The following is a 13,551-nucleotide window of genomic DNA, read 5'->3' on the forward strand; positions in this document are numbered from 1 at the left end:
TTCTGCCTCAGTTTCTTTCCTGGATGTCTCCTCCTTGCCACCACTTATCTGCCCCCCCCCAATATCTCAGCTGTCTGCCTCAGTTTCCATCCCCAGTCTACCTTAAGTAAACCTAAGCCTCAGTTCCTCCGCCAGCTTCTCTGTAGTCCATTAGTTCTAATCCCAGTTCGAGCAACTTTTACTCCCTACACTTTAACTCTCTCTCTCACCTGAACCTTCCCCCAAGTATTCTAGGTACCCCAAGCACACACATACAATGTATGTATATGTATATGTGTATATGGCATTATGTCCATGTTATATGAATTAGTGATCTGTGTCTAACATTTGGGGTGTATAGTGCATGTGCTTGAATTGGTGATAGATATGCATGTGCCTAGGTTGGTTTGGATGTGTTTGTGCCTGAGCTGGTAGTGTGTGTGTGTATGCACCTAATTTATTTGTGTGTTTGTATATGTGCAATTGTGTCACACCCTCCTTTCTAACAGCACAATATAGAGATCCTGAGAGTTGGCCTGATCCCTCAGGGCAACAGATTGAATTCAACTGATTCAATTTTTTAAATCTAATGTTATGTCCTATTGTTGTTTTGCTTTTTGTGCAAATGATATTGCTTGTGTTCATGATTTTATTGTGTTGGAAAAAGAAATGGCTGTATTTTAAACTAGAACACTATCAAGCTCAGCTGCTGCAAGAATTATAATATGACAAGCTTCTTTAATAATTAGGATGTCAGGCAAGCCTGGGGTGAAATGATCACTCACTCTGTGAAGAGCTTGGCTGATGGTTGAAACCCATACAGGCCTTGAAGCAGGGGCAGAGTTTCACTACCTGACTGACTTCCATGCAGTAATGGCATAGGTGAACCTAGCCATCAAAGAGGGGATTGTTAGGGTAGCTTGTCATATTTATGCTTTAAAATTGCACATGTTTATAGAGTGGTAACTTATAATATTAAATTAATATTAAAGTTTTCCTTTATATTCAGTCTAAAGTTCTGTTTAGTCTCACTGTTATCTGAAGTTTTCATTTTGCTGGTGTTTGCAATATCAAGTGGCCTTGTCTCTTGCAAGGAGCTTATGGCCTTGAGTTTGCTCACATGATGTTTCTTTCCTTTTCTATCACTGTGAGAAATTTTTCTAACATAACATAGTAATAGTTTTGTTACTAGCTCAAATTAACTGAGCTTGGCACTAACCAGTTGAATCAAAGGGATGAAATGGTGGGATATGTTAATGTAAGGTGATAAAGAAGACCAATGGACTATGCCCAAAGTAAGACATGGGGAAATGACTGTGAGAATGGTGAGGCAGTATAATAGACTGTCTAGGAAAGTTGTGGACTTTCCATCATTGAAGGTATTCAACAAGAGGTTAGACAGCCACTGCTCAGAGATGATCTAGGCATAGCTATGTCCTATTTTCTACCATAACTATTTCTTCTAGGCTTTGCTGGTTGCCTCCTACCTCCCCCACCCCTTTTTTCTGATGTATGTATTAGGATGTTTTTAAGTCTCCCCAGAGGCATTGGGTGCTGGCTACACTGGGGGACTTTAACTGGGAGGTGCCGATTCTCTTGCTAGGAGAAAAGCCTAAGTTTCCTGGTTGGAGGGTTTTGCTCCTCTGCTAAGGGTCAGACCAATAGCCATATCCAGAGTCAGGAAGGGATTTTATTCCATGTCAGATTGGTATGGACTGTAGGGGTTTTTACCTTCCTCTGTAGTGATGGCTGTGGTCCTTTACCCAGACCCTCTTGAGCATATGTGTTGGATCAACATGTTATAGAAGCAGGACATTGGCTGCTGTGGCTTCCCCGTGTTACCTGTGGCGGCTTAGGGTGTTAGATGTATGTTATGTCAGGGTGGAGGGTAATCTTATGTAGAGTTTAGATTATGGTTATATGGGATGGTTTCGATAGTGATGACCCTGCCTCAGGCAGCAGCTTCAACTAGATGACCCCTGGAGGCCTCTCCCAGCCCTACTTCTCTATGGACTATGAACAACCCAAAATCTGGTAGGGTTTGTGACACCAGGCTTATAGCAGACTGCACTTAGCTCTTAATTTCCCTGGCCTCCTATGTAGCCAGCCTCCAACTGCTGAGCTTTCTCCTTTTTAAATGCAACACTCACAAGGAAGAGGAAGTGGTGGAGCTAATTAAATAAAAACTAACAGCTTTAGGCATGCTAAAAAAATGATCCACACTATTCCAGCCCCCTCCTGTATTTAAGAGTATTCTTCTACATGTATGAATTTAGGAGCAAATTAGAGATTACCAAGTTTCCCCAAGGTAATCTGTCAAATCCTGACCTATTTTAACTTAATGAATGTACATACATTTTGTGTCAAATATGGAAATTTATACCAGCTAAGGATATTACTCAATATATTTGTGATTTGTTGTTTAAGAAAATTCTATAGTATAAAACTAATTCTTATTTCATAAAACATTTCTCTTTTACAAAACATAAATATACATTCTACTGAATACATTGTTTATTTTAAAACTAGTGAAGGATAGCTTTGCCTCCTGCTGCATCAGGAATAAAACACAATGCAATTATTGAAGTGCTTCATTTTGCTATCTAATCACTTTTGTGTGGCACAGCCTATTCTAATATGCCATTGATTAGGTTCGGGAAGAGTCTCTCTATACCATCAAGAAAGATGGTTTTATCCCATTATCATATTTTTTACCCTAAAATTTTAATTGCTAGACATGGGGCAGGATTGAACTGTTTTCTGAAATGTAAAAAAGGTTCAGTAGAAAGAGATATGAGAGCAAGATAATACAAGCACTTGCTAACCTTTAATTAATCTCTCCATCAATGGATGAGCATCTACAATGCTAGATACTAACTTTTTAAAACCAGAACTATTGATGGGGAAAAAAGGGATGAGGGAGAGTTTTCAGTCAGTTACCTCTAAAAATTGTAGCCATTTTCTACTATAGAACCTAAGAACATTTCAAAATTTTGGATTATATGTTTGATAATTAAACAAATTATGAACACTGAAATGAATATTTATCCATAGTAAAATTATGATAAGATCATTAACATTTATGGAAGAATCCAATCCAATCCATTAATTGTATTGTAACTTTTCTTTTCTTTCAGTGAGTAAGGTTTTTTTTACCAGGTTTCTTCTTACCTTAAATTACTTTCTGTTGATTAAGCTAGGTTTTTCAGTCATGACTATTAATCATCATCTAAATGTAGCTGTCATAAGAAATGTATAATACCATGTTTCTGGTTTATAAATAAGGGCAGGCTTTGCTGTTCTTATTTGCATGGAAAGAAATTCTGGTTCAAGTAAGTTAGGAGGAGGCTTGCACAAGTGAACTTAGTCACAAAATTTGGTACTTAGTGTGAAATAGCATTTAGTTTTAATTTTGCTTTATTTCTTTTGAAGTTTTCTTGCTAGTGCACTACTGTATGGAAGTATTAGCCAGCAAAAAAAAGAAGCCCAAATTAGATGAATATACCCCACACAAGAAAATTTGAAAAGCAATCTTAGAAGAGAACTTTTTTCAGTTATATAACTGTTTATCTTATTTTTCTCCCTCCCATGCTCTAAAATCTATATGTGAAATAAAAAGGTAATTTAAAGATACAGTGGGCATATCCACACCTTCATTAATGCACAATAGTTACTGTGCATTTAATTTAGAACTTCCTTAATGAAGTAGTAAATGTGTAGTAACTAGTTATTTTGCAGTAGCACCAGGGCAAGGGTTTTTTGTGATGGTTACTATATAGTAGCCTAATAACACTGTGCAGTAGCTTATTAACACAGACTGGCATGCTACTGAACACGATGAGCATTGTATAGGCACAGACAGTATCTTCTAGTCTTTATGCATGCTTACCAATGATTGGTTAAACTTTATTTCACTGACTTCTTATATAGATCACACTACAATATATTTAATAGAAATCCTAGACATTTTGTTAGTGGTAACTAACTAAAATGATTTAAAATGTCCTACTTAGTTGCTTGTTCTGTGGTGGCTCAGAGATGAATTATTGAAGGGCTTAAGATTTGGATATTTGAGTTACAATAAATGCATTCAGAACCTCATGCAACTAGGCAGAACCCAGTGGATTACACACAGAAACACACATGCATAGTAGGAAGAAAATGTATACATTAAAGTCTTATTATACACGGGTCCAGAAAAGAACATGTTTTTAGCTGTAGGTCTGAGAGTAATGAAACCGAAATCCACAGGACTACATATAGGCTTAAATTGGTATTGGAAGTTTTGTTTCTTAGCTACAAACAGGAAGCCTGAAGTAAGGCTGCAGAAGTCCATGTTTGTTATGCAGTTCCTCTGGGAACAGCCCTTTGAATAAAGAAAATCTCAGTCAAACACTGTTGTCCAAAGTTCTGGAAACCATAGAATATCAGAAGTAAATAAAAATTAAGTCCATCACAGCTGAAACTTTCTGGAAACTAAAACAACCCAAAGACACTTAAGCTATAGTTCATTCTGGGCATGCAAGTAGTTGCTGCTATGAAAAGGAAGCCAGAAGGAAACCTTATTTCTGAAAACAGTAGAGTCTGGTGATCTTTACGTTCTTAACAGTTTGTGGCTAACTCAGGCAGAAACTGTATTACAACAATTTAAGGAGTACTGGGCATCAAGTAAAGATGAACCATTTGTGAGAGAGCATTTGAAAACCAAAAATAATACAACTGGAGAGTTCATATACAACCCAACACTAAAAAACAAATCTGGCAATATGAGGGGGTGGGGGTGTAAATGAGTTCCTGATATGCAAACAGACTTTTCCAGAACCTGGAAAAGAAAACTCAGAAACCAGTAGGATATCCACAAATAATCTTGGACAATGCAATTAACATTTAGAGGTCTTTTTGTCAAGAACAAAATTTATGGAATGTTGACAGTGTTTTGACTCTCTCAACACTGTCAGAATCCAAAATGTCACAAAAAACATACAGCTATATAAAGCTCAAAGTCAGAAAATTCAGAATCAAGTAGTGGGAGTGCATGGAACTTTGACTACCAATACAAAGCGAGGAGGGCTATGATCAGCATACAGAAAAGGCACAAGAAATTATGTGGATTACATAGTTTATCAAGCAATGCAAGCATATGCATAGTGTGGACAAAAGGAGTATATTATAAACACTCACCTCTTGGACTCATTTTACATAGGAGCAAAGAATATTCTTACAACCAAAGAATTGTCTTATTGACTCCGAAAGCCAAGTGCACATACTGATAGATAAGGAACAGGTAGAACTCAGGATTTATAGTTGTCAGCTTGTTCCCAGTAATGAAGGTACAAAATAGATACACAGGTGAATATATATGTTTTAATAATGCCATTATGGGGTTTAAAGCATATCAGGTCTTTCTAGCCATGCATTAAATTAGTGAAATAAATGTTTGAGAACATCTTTCAAGAGATGAAGATCTTGACAAAGAATTAACAGATCTGAATGACTAAAACCATTCTACAATTTGTACCACTTGCTCTAAAGCAAAAGTCAGTGATGGATCTGGACACGTTTATTTTACTGTTAATCAAAAAGCAAAGAACATAACAGAATGTTTAACTTATGCATGTGGCAAGGCTGGCTGGTGGCAGCCCAGCTTGATGGCTTGAGCTGGATGGCTCAGGTTGGGGGGGGGGCATTTCCCTTCCCCACCAATCAGAAGGCAGCAGGAGGAAGGCTTTCCCTGACCTCACCTGGGGGTGAGGTGAAGAAGAGGACCCTCAGGCTTTCCCATTGGTCCTTTTCCAATCTGGGAGTGGAACCTCCAGAAGGAAGAAAAGCCCATGTGCCCAGCACATGGGTAGTTTTGATGAGGGATGACAAAGATGAGGCTGCTGAAGAGCTGGTACAGCTGACCAGCAGGGTGGAGCAGTTGCCCCAGCAGTGCCCTGAAATTGTTTTTGCTGAGCAGGAAAAAGCAGACAGCTGTGTCCCAGCCCTGCCATGGGAAGAGCTGTGGCATCAGTGCACAAATCAGTGCACAGAGTGTCTGGAGGGCAGATGGGAACTCAGCCGCTGCACAAGGCAACATGGGTCCCCAGCTGTGCATGAGGCAGGTGCCCCTTCGGAGCACAGGTCAGGGCACAGGGCTGAGAGAGCTAAGCAGAGCTGATGGGACACTGCAGCTGCACAAGGCAGCATGGGTCCCCAACCCTGCACAAGGCAAGAACCCCTTCGGTGCACAGAGCCATGCAGTGGGCTGAGAGGGCTAACAGGCCCAGTGGCTGCACGAGGCAGCTCAGGCCTTCCTGCAGCAAGTGGCAACCAGACAAGTTAACCACCCTAATGAGGAAGGAAGAAAGCTCCTTGTAGCCAATCCACAGAGAGAGATGAGACTAGCCCACTAAAACTGCTGGGAGTTGTGAGTCACCTGGGAAGGGGATTGCAGTTCTCAAGAGAGGAAGAGAAAGGGATGTCCACAGGGGAGGAGGAGCCCTCCTTTTTTGGGTGCTTAAAGGGAAGTGCCTTGATGGGGTGGGGGATGACCCCTTTTGTGTGGAGAGAGGAGTTAAGAGTTCTTTTCCTTAAGGGTGGATTTATGGTTATGGGGACCCTCCTAGTCATGTGACCTAGGGGAGGGTGATGCTGTTTCCTGAAGGTAACAGGTTGTTTCCCTTGGTATTATTTCTTCTTTGAGCATAGTTGTTGTGCCATTCTTGTGTTCTGGTTCCTTGTATTCTTGGGACTTTAATTATAAAACTTGCATCCTTATGGTTGTATTATGAAAGGATTGTAAGCTGCTTTATTTAACCTGCTAGTAGGGCCTGCTAGTGCAACCCCAACTCAATACCTGAATTCATTGTACTGGTTATCTTTATGAACTGTATATTATTTGATGTAATCTCACTTATGTATGCTCAGTTGTTATTCCATCAGTGCTAGGTCTTCATTTGTTGATTTCCTGTCTAATCTGTGTTTTATCATTGAGTGTTCCCTTGCCTGCTGCCTAGAGAGCCCTGCTGAGGGCTGGGGCAGCACACTACCCAGAAGGCCAAAGAGGGTCAAGGCCAATGTTGATATGCAGCCTTCTTCTGCCATATCTGGCTGATATTGCCTGAGTTTAGGGTTAATAAGAGTTATTGTCTTTATAAACCCATTTTGTAAATTCTATACATGTGCACCAACAGAGATTTTTGGGGCCAATACAGTAGCCGATTTTTAAGAAGGCATATCGGCCGATACTGAACTGATTTCCAATATGCAGCTTTTCAGCTTGAAGAGCTGGCTCTAAACCAAGGGTTCTAAACCTTTTTTGTGCCATGGACCCCTTTGGCAGTCTGGTGAAGCCTATGGACCCCTTCTCAGAATAATGTTTTTAAATGCATAAAATAAAATACATAGGATTACAAAGGAAACCAATTATATTGAAATACAGTTATCAAAATATTAAAAAAACAAATTTGTGATATAGTAATATATGTGCTTCTTTATTAACTCATTAAATAACAAGACAATACATTTAAAATATAGGTAAGTTAAAGTTAAATTTTATTTTTTAAAGACATACCAGTGTGAAGGCTGTTGCTGCTTAGCTTGAATAAGAACTTTAAACTGTGGGGTGGTCTTTGACAAGGCAACACGCATGTCATGTTGGACATCCAGTCAATTTCGATTTTTTGTTTTGATGGTTACAAGTGTTGAAAATCCCGATTCGCAAAGATATATTGTTGCAAATGGATTTAAGCTTCCATAGCTCGCTTTACAAGGCAAGGATAGGCTTTTCTCAAGGAACACCAGAATTCTACAAGGCTTTTTGAGTTAAACTCCAATTGTAGTAAGTTTTTTGTCCTTAGATCAATGAGTTCAACATCTAGGTTGAACATTTTCGATACAGTTTATATCAGAAAGAAAAGGCTTGCGGATCCATGGTTCGACTTTAATGCCATCAAGATAGAAATAACTTTTGAAAGAGTTCTGAAGTGTTTTCAGGTGTTCACAGATGTCTCTTTTCAAAGAAATTGACAGAGAATTTTGTATTTCAACTCCATCTTGGTAAAGCACTTCCTCGAGCATTTGAAAGTTTGCAAGGATGTCGGCCTCTACTTTCTTCTTCCATATCGGCAGCTTAGCCAAGAAAGCTTGTAATTTTTCAGTAGCGTCCATAGTGGTGACTTCAGGACCTTGAATTGAAAGATTTATCTCATTCATAGGGTTAAAAATATCTGCCAGGTAAGCCAACCCATGGATAAAATCCTTTCTTTCAAAGTGTTCCAGAAGTGGGTTTTCTTTTTCTTTCAGAAAAAGTGAAACTTCTGTCCTTAGTTCGAACAAGCACTTCAAGATTTGTCCCCTTGAAAGCCAGTGAACTTCTGTGTGGTAGAGAAGCACTTCATATTCTGCTCCCTTTTCTTGACAAAATCTTTTAAAAATGTGATGATTCAGAGACCTGCTTCTGATAAAGTTGATGACTTTTATGGCTGTTGACAAAACTTCTTTCAAGATTGTTGGAAGAGTCTTTGTTGTCAGTGCATGTCTGTGTGAAAAGCAATGAGTGACAACGATGTGAGGAGCTTCCTTTTTCACTAAAGTAGGAAGACCAGATGTATTACCAAGCATCGCAGGAGCTCCATCTGTGCAAAGAGTATGAAGCTTTTCTTTCCAGTCAAAGTTTTGTTTGGCAAAAATACTTTTTACCATTTCCAAAATGTCAACGGCCTTTGTAGTTTCCAAAAGGGACTCACAAAATAAGAATTCTTTGTTGAAGGCATCAGCATGCACATAGCGAACAAAAACAAGGAGCTGGCTACATTGAGAGATGTCTGTAGTTTCATCCAGTTACATACTGAAGGGGAATGGCAAGGCTGACAATTCCTTGATGACCTGCTTCAAAATGTTAAAAGAAATATCAACTATTCTAGAATGTATCACATCATTTGACAAGGAAACCACTTCCAGTTTTTTCCTCTGTTCCAGTCCACAAACCAGCTCCACCATTTCCAGTGCACATGGCTTTACTAAAGTCTCTCCAATAGTGTGGGGTTTCTTTTGTTTGGCAATCCAGAAAGCAACTTTATAGGATGCTTCAAGAAAAAGTTTTTGTGAAATAGCAAATCCAAGTTTTGGAAGTGTCCCATCTTTTTTTAATTGAGCTTTCTTTGCATGAAAAAAACCAGCATCTTTAGATGCATTTTCAGGATGGACAGACATGAGGTCATCTTTCAGTTTTGCTGGCTTCATACTTCTGTTCGCAAGAATTTTTCCACACAAAAAACACTGTGGCCTTTGTGTCCCATCACATTTATTAATGCAAGTGAAACCATATAATACATAGTCTTCATCATACTTCCTTTTCTTTGATCTTTCAACTTAAATTGGGTCTGGGTCACCAGTGTGAGAACACGCGACTTTACCATTTGATGGCTGAATGACTACTAGGCACAGAGTTGCCCGATAATTGGCCAGCTACATCACACGAGCGTCTGTAGACAGGAAGACTGCGATCACATGCGAGCTAGTAGTGGGTCTAATAACTACCGTAGTTTCGAAGTAGTGATGAATGTAAATGATATTTTGAGATATCTGCCACAACTGTAATGTGATATGAAAATATCTGTGATTTCTATTGGTGACAAAGTCACATGTACTGCTAATACTACTGTGGTTTGTTGCCTACATTCATAACTGAAGGAAATGTTAAAATTCAGTTAGAGGGTAGTGAAAATAAAGATCCAAGTTCACGGACCCCCAAGGGGTCTGTGGACCCCAGGTTAAGAACCCCTGCTCTAGACGGTAAGTCTGGTGTGCTGGAATGGTAAGAGGGGGTATGCTGTAAGGGTTGTGTGGTGGGGGAGAAGATCAAGGCCCCTGAAGGAGGGAGGGAATGGGGCAGGGGCAGGTACTGGCACTGACCATCCAGGGCAGGGAGGGGTGCAGGACAGAGACACAGCTGGTTGAGGGGGCAGGAGAAGGGAGTGGGGGGACAGCTCGCTCTCTCTCTCTCTCTCTCTCTCTCTCTCTCTCTCACACACACACACACACACACACACACACACACGCATGTTAGGGTGACAGTATTTGGATCCTGGGGAACATTGAATTTCCAGCTGAATAAAAGGCTATTCAGCTGAATAAAAGACCAGCAAAGCTTCTAACCACAAGGCAGAATGATATATTAAAAGTAACATTGCAAGATGCTTAAGCAAGCTGTCCCAGGGAGCAGCTGAAGGGAAAACCCCAGGGAGCCCGGGAGGAACCTGGGGAGCAGGAACAGGGTGGAGAAAGAAGTGAAAGAAAAGAAAAGCAAATAGAAAGGTTCTTACCTTTAGAGAGCACTGTGACAAAACTGGAAGGGGCAGTGAGACCTGAGCGGCTTGTTAGCCACATTTTTATAAAGTTGTGGCCAGCTGACGGCCACAGCTGCAGAAGCTGGTTGGTGGATTTAAAAGCAGCTGAGTGCAGGGAAGGAGGAGAGAGATCAGCAAGAGCGTCAGTGGGGGAAGCAGTCTCTGAGTCCCCTTGGAGCAGAGGAGCATGGGGGCTTGTAACCTGTAGCCCCAGTGGAGAGAGCAAGACCCCGCAGGAGGAGGTCGCCACCGGCAACAAGACAGGGGGTGAGGAAACAGGGCCGAGGTGCGGAGGTAGAGGCGGTCTGAAGAATAGTGAGACCTGAAGGAGCCCACAAAGGATAAGAAGAGGCGGCAGAAGCCAGATCACTGGACCAGGTGGGATCACAGAGGGCTTGGACTGCCCCAAAGAAGAGCTGAGGGGGAGACGCGCCGAGGGGAACCACCAAGAATACAGTAGGCTGACCCCAGACTGAGTTTAGGTGGGTGAAGGGCCTTAGAGACGGCGACCGGTGGTAATAGAGCAGGCGGTAGGAGCAGGCATATAAAGGGGCAAAGGGCAGCCCTTGGTCACTGGTGTTTTCTGCTAGTGATATACTTTGTGTTTTACTTTTTGTTACCCACTGTTGGAGGGGATGTAAGATATAGAGCACAGACAGGGTATAGCTGGTGTCAGAACAGGCAGCTCATAGGAGGAGAAGGGCAGAAGGGAGGGAGCATTTAACCAGATTCCCATAACCTGTGGAGGAGGGGTCACCAAGCCCCAACTATCAGAGGGACGTGGCCAAAGACCATCAAGATCCATCAAAGTGGGGTGTAAGGATGAGGTAAAGGGGAGGTGGAGCCTTGCAGAAGGAAATCGTCCCATGGTCCCCAATACGAGGAGCACGGATAGTTAATCCCCACCACTTAAGTTACAACCATCCCTCATGGACTGCCATCTTCTCAGTGCCTCCCCTCCTAGTTTCCTAAGTTCACTGAAGTTCATTGAAGTTGGCCTTCTGAAGTCAAGGGCATTAGCCTTGGTGTAAGCCCTTGCCACCCTGCGTTGGATAGTGAAATCCAGCAGGTAATGATCATTATTTCCCAGGTGGTCAAGGACCTGCAGTCCCCTCACCTGTGGCCAGGGCCAGGTCCAGCAAGGTGTTACCCCTAGTGTCTATCCATGCCTGTGTATATGTGTATGTATGCAAGTGTTTGTGTGTATGTTTGCATGCGTATGTGTGTATGTATGCCTGTGCATGTATTTGTGTAAGTATGCATGCATGTGTGTATAAGTATGTATGTGTGCATGTGTTTGTGTATGTATGTGTGTACATATGCATATATATGTATGCTTCTGTGTGTGTGCATGTGTGCATGCATACATGTGTATATGTGTGTGTGTAGGTGTATCCATGCATGTGTGTATGAATGTGTGTTTGTGCATACATGTGTGTGTCTGTGTGTATATATGTGCATGTGTGCATATGCATGTGTGTTTGTATGCATGTGTGTGTTTGTATGCATATGTGAGTGTACATGCAGATGTGTATGTATATATGTGTGTATGTGTATATGCAAACATATGTATGTATATATATGCATGTGTGAATTTATGTATATATGTATGTGAATTTATGTATATATACATATGTGTGTGCATATATGTATGTGCATGTATGTGTGTGTCTACGTACATGTCTGTGTGTGTCTTTTTGTATATGTATTGATGTATGTGTATCTGTCTATGTATGTGTGTTTGTATATGGACATGGATATGTATGTCTGTGTGTACAGATATGTATATGTGTGTATGCTTGTGTGTATGTTATGCATACATATATATATGTCTGTGCATGTGTGTGTATGCCTGTGTGTATAAATGTGTATATATGTGTGTGTATATGTGTATGCATGTGTGTAAACGTGTGTATCCATGCGTGTATGTGTATGCATGTATGTGTGTGTAAATGTGTACATGCATGTGTGCATATGTATGCATATGTGTATGTGTGTGTACACCTGCGTGCATGCGTGTGTTCCTTTGTGCATGTGTGCATGTATATGTACATGTGTGTGCATGTGCTTGTATGCATCTGTGTGTGTGTACACATGCATGGGTGTGCATGTGTGTATGCATGTGTGTGTATGTAGGTATGTGTGTGTGCAAATGCATGTATGTGTATGTATGCATGTGTGTATGTATGCACACACATGTATATGTGTGTGCATGCACATGTACGTGTGTGTGGATATAAGTGTGTATGTGTGCCTGCATGTGTGTGTAGGTACGCAAGTGTTTGTGTGTATGTGTGTGTATGTATGCATGTGTCTGTGTATATGTGTGTGTACTTATGTGTCTGTGTATTTGTGTATGTATGCATGCATGTGTGCATGTGTGAATATGTATGTGTGCGTGTATGTGTTTATGTATGTGTATGCATGTGTTTGTGTGCACATGCATGTATGTGTATGTATGCATGTGTGTATGTATGCACACACGTGTATATGTGTGTGCATGCAAATGTACGTGTGTGTGGATATAAGTGTGTATGTGTGCCTGCATGTGTGTGTAGGTATGCAAGCGTTTGTGTGTATGTGTGTGTATGTATGCATGTGTCTGTGTATATGTGTGTGTACTTATGTGTCTGTGTATTTGTGTATGTATGCATGCATGTGTGCATGTGTGAATATGTATGTGTGCGTGTATGTGTTTATGTATGTGTATGCATGTGTTTGTGTACATATATATGTATGAGTGTATGTGTGTTTATGTTTATGTATGTGTGTATGTCTGTGTGTGTATGTATATGGGTGTGTGTATGTCTGCATGTGTGTGCATGTGTATGCATGTGTGCGCATGCATGTGTGTGTGTGTGTGGGTGCATAAGTGCGTGTTTGTATGCGTGTGCATGTTTGTGTCAGTGCATGTATATGTGTCTATGTATGCATATTTATGTGTGTGTGTGGATGTGTGTGTATATTTATATGTATGTGTGTATATATGCGCTTGTGTTTATATATATGTGTGGGTATATACTTGTATGCATATATGTGTGTGTATGTGCATGTGTATATACTTGTATGTGTATGTGTGTGTATGTATGTGTGTGTGTGTGTGTGCCTGTCTATGCATGTGTGTCTAAGCACGTGTGTATGTGTGCATATGTGTGTGTATGTGTGCGCATGTGTGTATGCATGTGTGTGTATGTATGTATGAACACATGTGTGTGATTATGTATGTATGTGCATGTGTGTG

The 13,551-nt window shown here is 40.8% G+C and overlaps 1 protein-coding gene across 1 annotated transcript; it reads right to left on the minus strand.

The window, feature by feature from the left end:
* Positions 1 to 7,830: 7,830 nt before the first annotated feature.
* On the minus strand, positions 7,831 to 8,664 carry LOC149859776 (protein ZBED8-like). The gene has a single exon (XM_090058711.1). It carries the CDS (start codon positions 8,662 to 8,664, stop codon positions 7,831 to 7,833), a length of 834 nt encoding a protein of 277 aa, XP_089914837.1.
* Positions 8,665 to 13,551: the final 4,887 nt, after the last annotated feature.

This window comes from Crocodylus siamensis, chromosome 7, assembly GCF_052110815.1.
Source record: "Crocodylus siamensis isolate JL-2025a chromosome 7, ASM5211081v1, whole genome shotgun sequence".
In the NCBI taxonomy this organism is placed as follows: domain Eukaryota; kingdom Metazoa; phylum Chordata; order Crocodylia; family Crocodylidae; genus Crocodylus; species Crocodylus siamensis.